Source organism: Pipra filicauda, unplaced genomic scaffold (assembly GCF_003945595.2).
Source record: "Pipra filicauda isolate LSUMZ 115617 unplaced genomic scaffold, ASM394559v2 scaffold231_size1239837_pilon, whole genome shotgun sequence".
NCBI classification, from domain to species: Eukaryota; Metazoa; Chordata; class Aves; order Passeriformes; family Pipridae; genus Pipra; species Pipra filicauda.
In genome coordinates, this window is record NW_024104345.1 from 1,120,286 (window position 1) to 1,136,920 (window position 16,635).

The window sequence follows — 16,635 nt, forward strand, 5'->3', positions numbered from 1 at the left end:
TTCAAGGTGCTCATGTCTAATATCAGCTTCAATATCTTAGTGATCAGATGAGGTGATTAAACCGTTTCCTCAGATAAGGAATATCTTGAATCCAACTCAGCTTATAAAAAGCAATGTCTGCCAAGCTCTGTATGTAATTCCATAATAGATTTCTGTGTGACCTTTAGACCAGAGATACCAGGTCTAAAACACATGGTAAGATAGATACACTTCTACCTGAGGGGCATGTCCATTTGTAACAGAGATTTATTTTAAAAAGTCTCAGCACACAGTGGAAAAACAGAGCAAGTTTTCAGGTTACTCAAGGAAATAATTAGAAATACTTTACTGTCAAGCTTTATCATGACTCTTCCAAGCCCTCTCATGGGCTGTGGGGCTCATGGTCTACCAGACAGTCTCCAAAGTGTAACAGGAAGAAATAAATTAAGTATTAGAGATGCCAGAGGAGTCTGGAATGCTTACCAGTGGCACTCTTTTGATAACATTGTATTTACTGCAATATTTATTACTTAACTTCCAATCATTATCTTGAAATACACTTTTAATACAGTTGGATTTCGATTGTGCAGAAGAACTCTCCAGACTAAATTCATGGCACACACCACGGTAACATCACCACCACCTCCCCTCTTCCCCCCAGGCTAATATTCACACTGTGCTCCTGTTAGGAGAGACACATGTTGTATATAGCCCATCAGGTCAGCTGTCACCGTCCCCAGTGCACTTGTCAAAGTGCCACAGATGTCTATAACCTGTCAATAATAATTCATGCTCCTGACAAGAGCTCACTAGTGAGTTGCTGAGTTTCATTTTACCTACTTTGTCACCACCATGTGACAAATGTCTGAATTACTCTTTAAAAAATATCCTAAACCTGATCTGGTAATCTTGCTAATTGACATCATCTATCAAGCACGCCAGCTCCTGACTTGCAAGGTGAAGTTTTGTGGAAATGTTGGAAAGTGGCTGGCAGTGGCCCCTCACCAAAACACGACAAGGTCCCATTTTCTAGGAGGTGAAGAGCATACATGAGATGGCACTGTAACCTGCTACTTAAACAATCTTCTCCAGAGCAACTCAGTGTGCAGACATCGCAAACAGGCTCTCAAGAAAATCCATGTCCAGTCACACTGCTGAGGTTAAACTAGGTTAAAACAGAGGAGAGAAAACTGTTATTAAACGATGTGAAGATGAATTACTACTAGCAGAAGGCACTGGCAATAGTGTTTGCATGGTCCAGAAACTTGTCCAGAAATGTATCTGGATCTGGACAATAGCAAGCATAACAAAGTAAATATTGCTACTTTTCTTTTTTCCACTGTCAGGCCTGTGCCTGCTTCCAGAATAGGACAAAGAAGAGGAGAAAGATGATGAAGATCCTTAAGTCTCATCCCTTTCTGTTGCTTCTTAAAAGCAAACAAACAAACAAAACCCCAACAAACCAAAAACCAACAAAAAACCCCAGGAGGGCAAGTACCACACGAATGTCCACTGCAGAACAGGATGTGTAAGTTCAGTGCCAATTTAACCTCTTTTTATGGACAGTTTTGGCAGAACAAGCTCTCGGAGCAGTGCCCCAGCAGGGAGGGAAACTGTGGGTGCAGGGAAGATGCTATGGCCCCTTAGAAGCTTCCCCCCACAGCAGGCAGGTTAGAAGCTAGATGTAATTAATAAAATAACCATCAGCCCCAGAAAACAAGAGCATATATTTCACTTTCAGCAGGAAAACAGAAGTGTAAAGTGTTTAAAATAAATCTTTGCTCTCTCTTCACTTCAAAGACTCAAAAACAGCCTTGAGTTTGTTTGGAGCACAAGCTCTGAAACAGTTACTCCTGTCCAGAATCATGGAAACACAGAATCAATCAGGTGGGAAAAGACCTCCCATCAAGTCTAACCTTTGACAGAACACCATGTCAACTAGACCATGGCATGAAGCGCCACATCCAGTCCTTTCTTAAACACCTCCAGAGGCAATGACTCCACCACCTCCCTGGGCAGCCCATTCCAGTGTCTAATCACCCTTTCTGTGACATTCATCATAATGTCCAACCTAAACCTCCCTTGGTGCAGCTTGAGGCTGCATCCTCTTACCCTGTAGTTGCCTGGGAGAAGAGGCCGACCCCCACCTGGCTACAACCTCCTTTCAGGTAGTTGTAGAGAGCGATAATGTCACCCCTGAGCTTCCTCTTCTGCAGGCTAAACACCCCCAGCTCCCTCAGATGCTCCTCATAGGATTTGTGCTCCAGACCCTTCACTAGCTTCGCTGCCCTTCTCTGGATCCGTAATCCCACAGCTTTCAGACCCGCCCGCAGACCACGCCCGGGCAGGGCCCTGGAAGGGCCGGCCTGAGCCGTCCGCTCCGCCATCGCTCCCGCCGGCACCGATCCCGCCCTGCCGGGCCGGACACGCCCCCGCCGCAGCGGAGCCCCGCCTCCCGCGCTCCCCATTGGCTGATGAGGCTATATAAGGCCTCAGGCAGACCAAGGCTTCCTTTCGGCTCCGCGCCACCCGGACCTCCGCACGGCGTTGTCAGCGTGAGTCGGGGCCACCGCGCGGGGCGCGGGGGCGGCGCGGGGCGCGTCGTCCCCCCGAGGCGGTAACACCAGGGTTCTCTTCGCGCCCCTCCGCGGGGCCGGCGGCCGGACCGGGCCTGGCCGAGCCTCGGGGAAGGCCGAGGCCTGCTGGGTTCAGAGGGGGGGAGGCGGCCCAAGATGGCGGCGCGTGCGGCTGGTCCTCGTGGCGCGTCCCCGCCGCGCTCAGCCGGGTCCCTCTGCCCGCAGGTTCCCTGTCGTTGCTTCCAAAGGGAAACCCCACAATGTCCGGAGGCCTCGATGTCCTGCAGATGAAGGAGGAGGATGTCCTCAAATTCCTCGCTGCCGGGACCCACCTGGGAGGCACTAACCTCGACTTCCAGATGGAGCAGTACATCTACAAAAGGAAGAGCGATGGTAAACCCACGGGGTGGGCAGCTAGGATCCTGTGGGCATGACACAAGAAAGTGCTAGTGTTTGAGCTCTCTAGCATGGTTTCTCCGTGGTTTGAAAGGAACAGACGTTTTTGCTGATCAAACTATACTAACTCAGAGAAGTAGAATGAAATACGGATTTTGGAGCTACTAGTTCTTGACTGTCTTCATTTTGGAACTTGGTGAATCAATCACAGCTGAATTAAAGCAGTTTTGCTAGTTCTTGGCTATATTAACAAAATGGTTTTACTATCTCAGTAGCGATTTCTACTTGTTTGCATTGTTCTTCAATCTGAGCTGCCGTCTGTGAAAAGATTAAAGCTCATACCAGGCCTAGGTTCTTGCTGACAAGTGCTATGTGCTGGAATTGTGTTACACTAAACCCGTAGGGGAGCTATTGAGCTATTCCTGGGAATAGGTTTAATTAGAATTAGACTAGAATGCTCTCACTTTAAAAAGAACATTAAGGTGCTGGAGCATGTCCAGTAAAGGGTAACATCGTGAAAGGACTAGAGAACATATTTGAAGAGGAATGGTTGAGGGAGCTGGTTTCTAAAAGAGGAAGCTCAGGGGTAATCTAATTGCTCTCTACAGATACCTGAAAGGAGGTTGTAGGCAGGTGGGGACCAGTCTCTTCTACCATGCCAGCAGTGAGAGGACTGCGGAAAATGGCTTTAAACTGAGACAGGGGAGATTCAGATTTCACTGGAGTGAAAATTAAGGTGCTCAGGCATTGGAATAGGTGGATGTATCACTGTCCCTAGAGGTGTTAAAGGTGTTTGGATCTGGTGCTGGGTGATGTGGTAGTGCTGGGTTGATGGTTGGTCTGGATGATCCTAAAGGTCTCTTCCAGCCTTGATGATTCTATGATTCCATGAATTTTGGAATAACCATAGCCATGTGACAGGTTAATTGACAGAAGAGTGCTGTCCTGTTTTAGGATCTTGTACTTGCTGGTTGCTCTAAAGCATTCTGTCACCAATAGGTATTTACATCATCAATCTGAAGAGAACCTGGGAAAAGCTCCTCCTGGCAGCTCGTGCCATTGTTGCCATTGAGAACCCAGCTGATGTGAGCGTCATTTCCTCTAGGAATACTGGACAGGTATGGGCATTTGTTAATCATGAGGCCTGCAATCTCAGTAGCAAGACAGTCTTGTTATGCATCATTGCCTGCCAGCGGCAGCTTGGTGATAAAAGGCAGTAACACCAGTTTTAACTTTAGCAACACTTTGGGAAACGTGTTTCTTGTGTTATATTTGCAGCTTAAAACAGATCAGTTGAAACCCACTCCCCATTTCTGTAGTTTCAGAGTGTTTGGTAACTTATTTGTCTTCTATGTTCTCCTTTGGGACCTTCCTTTTGGATTTTCTGGCATATTAGTGGCCAGTCCCCTGGTGTCCTCTTTCCCCCCACTGTGAGTCATTGATTTTTTGGGGACAATAAGGACCTGATAGAAGAGTTTTCAAAGAAATAATTTTCTCTGTTATTGAGCAAGATATAGTAACTGGTATATTTGTAATTTTTGTCTGTAGCGTTATAGCAAAAAATGTTTCTTGTAGAAGATAACAACAACCTTTAAATAAAACTTACTAATCACTGGAGTTTGTGAGATTAGTTTCTTTGGACTAACGCAGTTGGGGCCACAAACAGGGAGATTGTGAGTGGCGCAGGGTGGATTTATGAAGGAAAAGCCTGGGTTCCTGGGGGTTGACATGCACACTGTTAAAGCTTGATGCTGAGGTCAGTTTCTGGCCGATGAGCTCTCAAGTGTCGGAGGTGTGCGACAGCAATGGATGGCAGGGTTTTTGCTAACGCCAGGAGATGGGCTCCCTCTAGGGTTGGAGTTCGATAGTAGGCCCTGCCACATGCCTGAGAAGTTGAAAACTGTTGCAAGTGGGTAAGAACTGCCAGCTGGAATTTTAGTGCACACATCCACAGTTTGCATGTATTTACTGTTAAGTTTTTGCTGTAGTTCCTGAAGTTATGCTACTGGGTAATGAAAGGATGTAGAGATAACATAAGAAAATTGGCTTGCTTTTGTAATAAACTGTTTATTTTATCCCCCTTTCATGATTTGATTATGAGAATTCAGAGTAGAGCTTGCAAATTACTTTAGGGGAAGAGTGTTTTCTGTATCCTGACTTCCTGCTTTACTGGTGGATATGACGTTTTAAACTCATGGTGTGGCTATTTTCAGAAACATTTTTGTCTCCTTCTGAGATGATGAGCCCTGATTTCACAGATATTGAAACAAGTAGTTCAGCTAAATTCTGTGCGTGTTCACTGACAGTGCCTGGGTGAGTTGGTTGAAATGCGGTTTTCCAGCTTCACCGTTGCTGTGGTCCATTTTGCAGCGTGCTGTTCTGAAGTTTGCTGCTGCCACTGGGGCTACTCCTATTGCCGGACGTTTCACCCCCGGTACCTTCACCAATCAGATCCAAGCAGCTTTCCGTGAGCCACGACTCCTGGTTGTCACGGACCCCCGGGCTGACCATCAGCCCCTGACAGAGGCCTCTTATGTCAACATCCCCACCATCGCGCTGTGCAACACCGACTCCCCGCTGCGCTATGTGGATATTGCTATTCCCTGCAATAACAAGGTAATGGCTTTGTTGTAACATTCCAAGCAGCTTCTTCCGTAGCATGCCCTGTGTTTGCAAGATGGATGCTTTCTGCAAGGGAGATTTGGCTTGTATCTTGTGTGTCTCCCAGGGGAACAAGTTAATAATTGTCTCTTGCAAACTGGCAGGCGGGTGGGGAGGAGGAGATAAACTGCACACAGTTGGAGCTTGGAGCTGAGGCTGATTTCTGGCCAAGGAACTCTCAAGTGTAGGACGTGTGCTATAGTAACCTGGCAAGATATTTCAGTGATGCCATGAGGGTCTTTGTGGCCCAGTGAGTGGAGTTTGATAGTTATTCTTGCCACAGATTATGAATATGAATGAAAGATAAAGTGAACTGATGAAGGAACTGCTCTGAAACATTACCTTGTCAGAAATCACCTGAAAGGTAAAGTCTAGGAAAATGAGAAGCTTCTTTAAACTCTATCTAGATGTCAGTCACCAAAACTAATGTAAGCTACGTCTGAGCATGTGTGTAAGCTTTGCTTATTTCATCAAGTTTTCAGTTTCTTCATTCCAACATATGTGATGAGCATAATCCCTGTCTTTTTGACAAGATTCACATGGGATGGTGACCAGCATGAAACTCCATAGCAAGAGATTTACCTTGGGCTATGTTGTATACAACAGACTCACATGTTGGTGACTGACATGCACTGGAATTCCTGCTGAGACCTGAAAGTGTCACTGGGAATGTGAAAAGTTGCCCTTTTTTTTGTGTCTAAGTATACAAGTCTGGGTATGGGCAAGTAATGTCTTTCTTTTGCCACACAGGAACCTTGGATTGAGTACAAATAAGTCTTTTGCTCTTTCTTCAAAGGTTTAGCTTTACAGAAACTCTCACCTACTTTCTTCTGTTCCAGGGAGCCCACTCAGTGGGTCTGATGTGGTGGATGCTGGCACGGGAGGTCCTGCGCATGCGTGGCACCATCTCCCGTGAGCACCCATGGGAAGTCATGCCTGATTTGTACTTCTACAGAGATCCTGAGGAGGTAGGAGCCCCATGGCAGGAAGCGTGTCTCTGAGATGTTTTGCTTGTGCTCCAACCCCATTGTCCCGTGTGCCTGCTGTTGAGGATGGCTTTTGCCAAAATAATAACTGCACTTCACACTTAAATGTGGTGGTTGGTTAATTGTGTTGCCTGTTAGTGCCTGCTGTCTGGTGTGTGATGGTAGGTGTGGTGATGTGTTCCTGGGAGACTCAGGCTGGGCTCTTCCATTGCAGATTGAAAAGGAGGAGCAAGCTGCTGCCGAGAAAGCAGTCACAAAGGAGGAGTTCCAGACCGAATGGACGGCCCCAGCACCTGAATTCACTGCTCCTCCTCAGCCTGAGGTTGCAGACTGGTCTGAGGGAGTGCAAGTCCCGTCTGTGCCCATCCAGCAGTTCCCCACAGGTCAGTTTGAGGGGTGTCTGTGGGAAGGGGGGGATGTTTTGTGAGTGGGAAGAGCTGGGGTGCATTTAAGTGGTGTTGTCTTTGTGGTTACAGAGGACTGGAGCGCCCAGCCTGCCACTGAAGATTGGTCAGCAGCTCCCACGGCCCAGGCTACTGAGTGGGTTGGCACTGCCACAGAGTGGTCTTAACTTCAGTCCCACTGTACTGTGAGAGAAATAAAGCCTGGTTTACTATACACTGTGCCTGGTACTGCTTTTGTAAACTTGTTGTCTTGTGATATGTGTGGGTAGTGTGGGGCACAGTCCTCAGCCAAGGGTGGGGTGTCTGTTGCATCCTGTTCAGTGGAGCTGGGGGTTGTGGGTTCTGTCTCTGCCTGCAGCAGTGGGCTGGGCTGCCCCTCCTGCCTGCTTGCCTGACAAAACACAGCACCAGGGCTCATACGGGTTTCACATTTCCCGCCTTGCCTGGCTCCATGCCCCCAGTGATGAGGCAGCTCCCTACTGGCCAGCAGGAGTCCAGCTAGGGTGGCTTTGCATGTGGGACCGGAGGGGAGGTGACAAGGGGTGGAGCTGGTTCTTCCACCACTCCCTGCACCCCGGGTGGGTGAGGCAAGCGGAGTGTTTTCATTGTTCTACCTGAGGTTTCACAAGTTCGCAGAGCAAAGAAGGTTCTGGTGACTGGGTGTGGGAGGTCTGACTGCACAGTGTGGAGAGGAGAGCCCTTGAGTGGGAGCTGCTCCCTTGCTGAAACCCCAGCTTCTAGCATCAGTATTGCCAGTTCCTTCCTCAAAAATACTGCAGTAATCTTCAGGAAAAAACCTCCACATTCTTTTGTCTGCTTTAACTCTTTTGAGGATTATATTGCTGTGATTAATAGCAGTAGTGGGAGGTAGACCCTTCACCAAGTGAAATGGGGGTTTTTGTTGGAGATCAAATTGGATCCTTTTTTCCATGTTGCTGTGGTCTCGGATTCTCTTTTTTGTACCTTCAGCACTGCCAATTAACCTGTAAAGAATGTTTGCTCTTAGCACATGTGCTCATTTGATTTTACTGTAATAGTGCATAGTAGCAATAAAAAAACCTAAAGCAAGTCAGGTATATTATTGCACAGCACGTATCCAAAGGAGGATGATGTTTTTTCCTGTTGTCTTTACCTAGTACATGCAAGATGACTAAATAGTTAATAACAGAAAGCTTTTAGCCAAGAGGCATATAAGCACTTCACCATTTGGCCCTGAAAGGGGCCTGTTCTGTTTGTGCACTATGTTCTTCAGATGTGTGTTTGTGACACATCCTCAGGTACTTCACTTTCCAGCACCCAGCAGTGAGAGGCTCCTTCCTGTCACCTGAGGTCTGTCACCGGTGTGTTGGGGTGGGTTGAGACCTGGTCGCTTTGGGACTCTGGGTGGGCTTTGTACCTGGACTGGGGACAGCCTGTACAGCACCTGCTGATTCTCTCTCCAGATCTCAGGTTGCCCCAAATAACTTTTTGCTCTTGACTTTCTTTTCACTCTTCTGCATTAACATTTCAAAACTCAGAGCATAGTCTTACCCCTCTGTACAGTGAATCGCTGCTATTACTGTTTCACCATTGTCCCTTTTCTTTATCTGTTGTAACCTCCTTCATAAGCGTAAATGTTCAAGTTAATGAGTATGTAGCAGTCATCAGCTCCTGTGTGGGTGAAGGTGCTGTTTTAAATAACTGAGAGCTGCATCTGAGTACTTGTTACTGTAATATTTCTGGTATGTTAGTGAAACGTGGTTGTTTTCATTTAAGGATTTGCTGATGTATCCCCTTGGCTTTTATGACTGTGATTCTTCTTAGAAGCAAGGACTGTCAGTGAGGTGGATCTACACATCATGGGAAAAGAGGGTCAGGAGACCTCTGCAGTGGAAGAGCTCATTTGCCTGGAGCTCTGCAGAGGGGATGAATAGCAGCAGCCTTTTAGAAAAAAAGGCAGCCTTGGCTGCAGCAGCAGAGGGCACATTGCAGGAAGGCTGTGTTCCTCAGCGTACCGGAGGCACAGGGAAGGAGAATTCTCGGCACAGGAGTGCAGGCAGCAGCAGAGATGTAGCAAAAGATCCTACATCTGCCAGAGCTTTCCCTGTGACAAACACCTGGCAGATGTGATCTATTGAGGCAGCGTAGAGGAACAGGAAGAGGAGGTAGGAGCAATCCTAGAGATAGTGCCTTGTTTATTATTGCGGGTTTTTTCCAGCAATTACATTGTTGATTTTGAAAAAGGACAGCAGAGAACTTAAAACTCTGTTCTGAATTGATCCGATTTGACTCAAAATGGTTTAGGCAGAGGTCTCCATGTAGTGAAAACAATTTTTTTCCCTTGAGGGTCATGCTGGTGTTTCCTTTCTCTGTGACCATCTGTCTGTATTTGATTTGGGTAGTTTGAAGTGGGTTGAGTTGGGCTAGATATACTTCTTAGGATACCCTTTTTTCACATTTGGTCTTGGCAGGAGCCGACTAGTGTTGCTGAGCATTACAGAACCCCCCTGGAGAAATGAGCTATTGGAGAGTCCCTGCCAATAATGCTACTACGTGATCCATGAATCTCTCATACACATCTGCTTTCTAATTCCCTCCCTAATTTATATGCCACCATTCACAGATGTTCCTTTTCCTCTCCAGTCACTTCTTTGCCCAAATAATCATGATATTTTTAGTATCCAAGTATTGTAGGATTACACCAAGGCTTTTCTTTTGCAGGAAGCAAAGGGTTTTATGCACAGTTGAAGAGACTCATCTCTGTTGACTTAAATTCAATCTGCAAGAATGTTCCGCTCTTTCCATCTGAAGTCTGTCTTGCTTTATGAAACTGTGAAAATGGCTATAGGATGTTTGATGCTGAATTTTAGGAGTATGGTATGCTGATATTGTAAGCCTATTTACTAAAATCAGTGCAGCACGTTAGTAAGTATGCAAAGGAAACCGAGGTGTGTGTGATTGATGAATTCACCTCACTGCTTCTCTTAGAGGCTTCTTCCGTGCCCAGGACTACAAGCATGCAGTTGAAGTGGATCTTGTAATTTAGAGTTCTTTTTTTCCCTTGGATTAATATGCATGATGCAGATAGACTCTACATGGAGTAAAGCACATAGTAAATCTGAACTGTCGTGAATGCAGCACTCTCCAAACCTGTGTATCTTGAACCTTCTCTGGGCAGATGAAGCCTGTCATGAATACGTGTGTCCTGGCAGAGGAAGGAAAAATAAAAACATATCAGATTTACATCATCATTGCTCTAGGACCAAGGTGTTGCTGGAGCATTTTCCCATTGCCCTGCAGCTTCCAAAGAGGTATCGGTCAGCATTTCAGGCCAAGTTTCTTTCCTCTAGCCAATGCTTGGCACTATTAGTTCCCAGCCAAGAGCTTGTGAAAACCACAAAGCCTCTGAGTTTGTGAAAACCTCATCTCCATCAAGTGTGTATAACACGTAAAGGTAGAACTGTGTGTTACAGCTGTATGTAGCACTGGGAATGAAGAACATTGTTGATTATCAGCCCTACAAAGAGGCAGACTGTGATAACCTTGGGCATGGGCACAGTCTTGCTACGTCACAACAGGGATTTTCTGAATTCCTTGCTTTGTGGGATGCTGATTTCTGAGCCTATTTTTATTTGCTCTTTAAATACTTGTGTTTTTCAGAATGCTCACTGCCATTTTCTACTGTCCAACTGGGATAGCATGTAATTTTTATTTATACACTCAGCAGTCACTGATGAACAAAACTACACAGTGAAGATACTTTTTTGATTGTTATCTCAATAGCTGAAATAACATCTCTTTTCTGGGCTGCTGCTTAAACCTCAGTTTATAAAGTGTTAATAAAGCCTGAATTTAACTAATGTGTATCTTCTCATGTGACAGTCCTAAATATTTCTGTCAGTGTTTATTTCACTGAGTACTAGATTGTTTTTACTAGTACTGTTCAAGCATGAATAAAATAAATCCTTAAAGGACATGGCATCATTTGAAATGATGGCTCCCTAACCCTGCTTTGAAGGCCAGAGAAACCTGCTTTTGTGGAAAATCTTTGTCTTCATGCTTAAGTGCCACTGCACTACACCCAGAAGGGTGAGTTGAGTCACACAGCTAATTCTCTTCATTTTAGTACAGAGTCTTGATGGTCACTCTTGGGCGGGACAAGGTACCATAGTGCACCTGTGCCTCTGGCACAGACCACCTTCCAAGGGCATGGTGTGCCCACTACTCTTAGCATGAGGCTTGGGTTTTTACAGCAGGCAGCTCAGAAGAGGGGAACGGGGCATGCTGTATGGGCCAGAGTTGGGTGTTGAGGACTGAAACAACATTTCAGGTGCTCAAAGGGGCTACACGCCTATGCACTGTATATGTGAGTTTGGGTTAGGTTTAGGGTTATGCAAAGCAGGAAGCTCGGTGTGAGAAACGTGGCATGTTGCAAAACTCCGAGCTGGTCTGCCATGAGGACAAGTTGTGACAAAGATGGAGAAGATTTTGCCATAACAGGGCATCTCAGCACTTCTCATTCCTGTGCTGTGGCTGGAAGTGTCAGGGTGCAGCCGTAGTTCTTACCTGGAATGCTGAATTTGTTAGCATTGTCCAAGAAACTGGTTCCAGAGGCTGTTTGCCCCTCACCTCTGGAGAGCCGGGGGATGCCGAGAGTGAAGGAGATAGTGTGGATATTTGCTTTTTGGGTCTGAGCTAGATCGGGATGACAATACCGGCCTTTTGCCACTCTCATACGCGGGCATGTTAAGGGAAGCGGCTTTCTAGGAGCAGGCAAACAAACGCGCGAGCATCCCTTCCACCTGGCAGATGTCGGGAGGATGATGGTGGTGGGTTGCCCAGCTGCAAAATAGGAGGGTGTGGATCATTTCCCAGTCTCCAATAGGTGGGGCTGTAATTCCTGGTTTGTCCGCGTTTCGGCTGCTGCTGGCACTGACGCAGGAGAACTGGACAGAGCAGGCACCGGGGAAGGGAAAGTACTGACCTGGCTTTTTTACTTCCCTGCAGCAGAATGATGCCCTCTCAGAGGGGCCATAATACATTTTTTTTTAATACCCTGCTGTTTTTCTATATGTGTTTGAGTGTTAAACTTGTTGCCTCCGTGCTCAGCTGCAAACCTTGATCCTGTTTTTCATTTCCCTAAGGGAGCAAGTGTGGAATGCTGCTGGCTGCAAGTGCTCCTAGTCGAAGATATGTTGGAAGCTTTCTAGCTCATTTGTCCTTTTTGGCTTACTGCTTCCAGCTTTTTCTAGAGTGACATCTCCCTAGTACTCCCAAAGCTCACAAGTGTACACTTTACTACACCTGTTGGCTTTGCTTATATATAAAAAAATCAGGCTGTGTTTTTTTTTTATTTTGCTGTTAGAGGCTCCTTTAAGCCACATTCCTGCTCCCAGCTGGATAAGGTTTTACCAGCCCCAATTGCCAGGGGCTGAAGTGTCTCCTACCCTTTGCTTGCAAGAACTGGTGTGGGGTAGGAGTGAGCATGCTGTCGGCTTTTCTTCTTGGTTTTGTGAGGCAAATCCATTTTGTCCAAGTGCTGTAAGCAGCCAGTAGTTCTTCGTCAACTCTTTCAGTAGGGCTGAGAAGTCTAACAACTAGTTTTTCTGATTTCAAGGGTTCAATCCTTTGAAAACTTCTGAGGTAAACTCTAAGTCTTAATTTTGTTTGCCTAAGCATGTCTTGGATTTCTCCTTGATTTGTATGCTGCTCCTGCTCCTGCTCCTTGTTTTAAATTATATTTTCATTCTGTGAAAGGCATGTGTTTGTGTTTATTGTTTCAAAATGAGAACTGGGATTTCTCAAACCGTACCATGAAACAGGAACTTCATGAAGATGTCAAATCTGAGACTTGTGATTTAAAATGCTGCAAGTTATTAATGCTGTGTGGTGCCCAGGTGGGATGAGCACTCTTTGGAGCCATTCTGTTGTGGTCTGTGCTGGCTCTGCTCCCCTGGCATCTGAGAGATGGAGGTTGCTCTGTTCAGGTAGGTGTCAAGCCTCTGCATGTATTTAATTTTTATTTTAAATCTTCTACCATTGTGAGAATAGTGGATTGACCTTCCCTTCTTGTGTCCCTTGGGTAGGCACTGTGTTAGAACAGAGCATCTTTTAGCTGGCTGGTCTGAGAAAGGCTGAGTGTGCACATATGACCCCATGTTTGTTCTGGGATGTGAGGGCTGCTGAAAGACTCTGCTGTCTTCTGAGACTGTGGCTTTGTAATTGCTTGTTTTTGGGGCTCTTCTGCTGTTAAGGTAATTGCAAAACAAAGTACAGAGGGGAGCAATGAGTGTGTGCCATGGGGCAATGTAGGCCAGAGGGGAACAGCATGAGCATCTTTGCTTGCCAAGGTGAGGGTGAGTTTAGCAGTTGTGATAGCTGCTCAGGCAATATTTTGCTGGTACTATAGGGACCCCTGTGGCAAATGTGTGCTCGGTACATATTCCTGGTTAGGTGAGATTTAATGGAGGCTGTCTAGGATGCACTTTGGTGCTGCAGAGCTCCCACATCCCGCCTCTTTGGTGCTGGGTAGCTTTGGGATAAGTGGTTACTGTGGTTACTGCAAATAGTTTTAAACAGATGTTACTTGTGGAGGATTTGCCTTGCATTCTATATTCTTTCCTCTGAATTCGAGGTTTGATTGTGGCAGAAAAGGGGCATCTGCTGTTGGGCATCTTGTGACTGTCAACGCCCGCTCCCCTTCACCCAGGAAGATACCAGTCTGAAATGCAATTAGTAAATGAACCTGTGACTAAAGAGCTTTAATCAGCACCAGGCTGAGATGTGCGTGGTTTGGTGGTTGGTGGAAGAGCCGGGGCTGCCCATCCCTGGGAAGGGTGTGCTGAGGGGGTGGTAGCTGTGGGGTGGGTTGGAAGGAGGAGGGTCAGGTTGTGCTTGTGAAGTCTTTCTGTGTTTCTTATTGGAGTGGCAATGGAGAGATAAGAGCTTTGCCTGCTCTCTGGGCCAAAGTCCAGCCCAAAAACCCTATTGCACCTCCCATTATTTTTAGACGGATATTTGTTTTTTCTCCTGGAGTTTGAGTTAGAGGAATACTGTGAGCAATCTATGTCTGGTTCATCCTTGACAATGTGATGGTTTTGGTTGTTTGGTGGATAACCACTTCAAATACACTACTTGGCTTCAGTGGCACTGTGGTAATGTTGCATACCCAGGTGGTGACTTGTCCTGTTCCAGCATGACTGCATTAGCTCCTCAGAGCCAGCCAAAGTTCTTTAAATTCTACTTACCCTCCATGTTACTGGCATCAGGGAGGACATAAAGTGCTGAAAGGGCATGTGCCTGATACTGGACTGTCCCTGGAGATGTGTTGCAGCAGATTTCCACCACTTGTACATGAGAGAACTGGTTTTGTCCACAGGGCAATGCTTCAGGCAACACTAAGACTGAAGTTTCCCCACTGCCAGCTCTCTGTTGCTGTGGCACAACCCCATCCCATGTGGGGATGATGCCAGAGGTGTGGAAAGTTGAGCAGGAGCTGTGGAGTGTTTCCCAGGCAGAGCTGCAGCCACTCGTGAGGGAAAACTTAGCAGTGGTTCATTAGTTATATTTGTGAATGCAGTGTCAAAATGCTTCTGCAGCCTTTTCCTCCATAAACTGCTGGGCTTCATGGGGAGCAGAAGCTCAGTTTGCTGGGGCCCTCAGCAAAACTCCTGCAGCCCTGGCCTTGGGGCTGTTTCCACACTGCAGCATCTGCTGATGGAGCTGTGGGATCTGCAAGCTGCAGCAGTGCTGCTGCGGTCACAGTGAAGCTCCACTTCGTGTTCAGGCAGTGTTTGTGCTGCTGTGCCCAAGCCACTGTAGATAATGTGCTAAAGTGCTCTGGCTAATGAAAAAGGCATGGTTTTTACTATAGTGATGGAGTTTTTTTCTCTTTACGTGGCCTTGAGCCCTCCAGGTACCTTATATAAATAAATCTGATAATAACCTTCATATTTTGAAGTTCCTAAACATCTGCCAAGTCACTGAATTATTTACTTTGCTGCTATCTAAATCCCCCCCAAAAGTCTCCTATGTGTGAAATGTTTCTTAATTAGAGGAAGGTTTGGATCTGCAGGCTTTTACAGGAGAAGCCTTGGTTCCCCCAAACAGCTTTGCTTTGATGGAGGGAGAATGGAGAAAGGGGAAGGACACAGCTGCTTGGGATGTTTCTGCAGCTGCTGTTCCCCAGAAAAGTGAGTTAGTAACACCATTTAAATAAAGTTCCACCTCCTACTAACCTGATCTGCACGCTTGATCACTGTGATAGTTTGCCCATCCTCAAGCAGTCCAGGTAACAGTGCTATGCCACTATGGTTGTTTTCATTTTATTTTCAACCGAGCTGAAGTTATTTTTTCTCCCTCCCACATTTCCTGGACAGAAATGACATTGGCAGCTTCAGCAAGCATTGCTTGGTTCCCACCAGGGAAGCTCTGCTGCTTTTATTTTCTGCAGCTGTTTCCTTGCAAAGCTTTTTCATTGCAGTGTTGGGTGCAGTGTATCCTTACTCCCGTGCCAGCCTTAAGGTGGGTGCAGAGCTGCTGAATTTCTAACCTACCTGCTTGCTATGCCTGGGACCAAACCCTCCCGATTTCCCAGATCTGTGAGCTGGGTTAAATGATGCTAAATCCCACTCTGGTTTCCTTAGGCATGAGCCTCCAGGGAGCAGAGCTGAGCTCAGCACAGGGGGCTCTCCTGTCCAGCCGCTGCTCTCCTGCCTGGGTCTGGTCCCCAGGAGGTGGAGAAGACCCTCTGTGGTTGGCCCTCTCCTGTTGCCACCTTCAGGTGACTTTTGTCCATTGGGTCTTTTCATTGGGGTTGGATGCTGATGCACACAAAGCTTTTGCTGCTGGCAAATAGCATCTGTCCATCCATCCCTGGGTGGCTGTCAGCTCACCTCCCTCCACCTGCATGCTTGGAGCACCAGCCACAGAGAAATCTCTTTTTCTCGCTGCATTCTAGTTTTGCCGTCAATCATGAAGGTGCGGTGGAGAAAATATTATCAATTCTGAAACATTTTAAAATTCACTCATCTTTATCTCGGTGCCTGTGTGGATACGTGCTTACACAGACTGTCTCCCGATGTGTGGGAGCCTAGTGGCCTACGTTTGCTGAGCACGTGGAGAAGGTGGATATTCCCTGAGTAGCACCACGTGGTGCCAGTTTAAGATTTAGAGACAATGTTCACAACTGGATTTGGATGTTTATAGATGGCTGAATTGAAGGGGATCCCAGGGAGTTGGGTCCTGTGATTGCAGCAAAGCCAAGCCTCCCTATATTAGCTTGACACGGCACAGCATTGTGTTGGTATGGTCCATTTAAAACAATGCTGAATTCTGATTCAGCATTGATGACTATGTTGTGTGAGAAATGGGCCAGGACCTAGAAATCCTTGGGTTTCAGAGTTGCTTTTTTCCCCAGGGGAAAACTGTATCTGAGCATTTGTGAGTGATAAAACCTTGGCTGCAGATGAAGCCGGGCTGCCACCTGCCAAAGGACAAGCTGCTGCCTCAGGGCTTAGGCAAGCATCAGGAAAACCATGAGAGAGAGGAAAAAAAAAATCCCCACAGCTGTCAGGCTGGAGAGCTGATAACATTGCATGCAGAATTAATCAAAATGGGGTGGGGGGGAATCACTCTTTAAAGCCTTTTGGCAAA

General features: G+C 46.6%; 2 protein-coding genes and 2 non-coding genes across 4 annotated transcripts in view; 3 read left to right on the plus strand and 1 right to left on the minus strand.

Moving 5' to 3' along the window:
- The first annotated feature begins 2,477 nt into the window (after window positions 1–2,477).
- On the plus strand, window positions 2,478–7,216 carry RPSA (ribosomal protein SA). The gene is made up of 7 exons (XM_027748602.2): window positions 2,478–2,534; window positions 2,781–2,948; window positions 3,951–4,069; window positions 5,322–5,567; window positions 6,452–6,580; window positions 6,813–6,981; window positions 7,075–7,216. Exons 2-7 carry the CDS (start codon window positions 2,816–2,818, stop codon window positions 7,167–7,169), a joined length of 891 nt encoding a protein of 296 aa, XP_027604403.1. The 5' UTR covers window positions 2,478–2,534; window positions 2,781–2,815; the 3' UTR covers window positions 7,170–7,216.
- Window positions 4,679–4,836, plus strand: LOC114002569. The gene has a single exon (XR_003545912.1). It is a non-coding gene; the product is annotated as a small nucleolar RNA SNORA62/SNORA6 family (small nucleolar RNA).
- LOC114002568 lies at window positions 5,739–5,897 on the plus strand. Its single transcript, XR_003545911.1, has one exon. It is a non-coding gene; the product is annotated as a small nucleolar RNA SNORA62/SNORA6 family (small nucleolar RNA).
- A 2,891-nt stretch (window positions 7,217–10,107) lies between the features above and the next one.
- The window catches only part of TMC2 (transmembrane channel like 2), a 43,628-nt gene continuing 37,100 nt past the window's right edge, over window positions 10,108–16,635 (minus strand). The window contains exon 20 of the mRNA XM_039381568.1: window positions 10,108–10,186. Within this exon, the coding sequence (XP_039237502.1) occupies window positions 10,170–10,186 (17 nt within the window). The 3' untranslated portion in view covers window positions 10,108–10,169. The remainder of the gene's footprint in view (window positions 10,187–16,635) is intronic.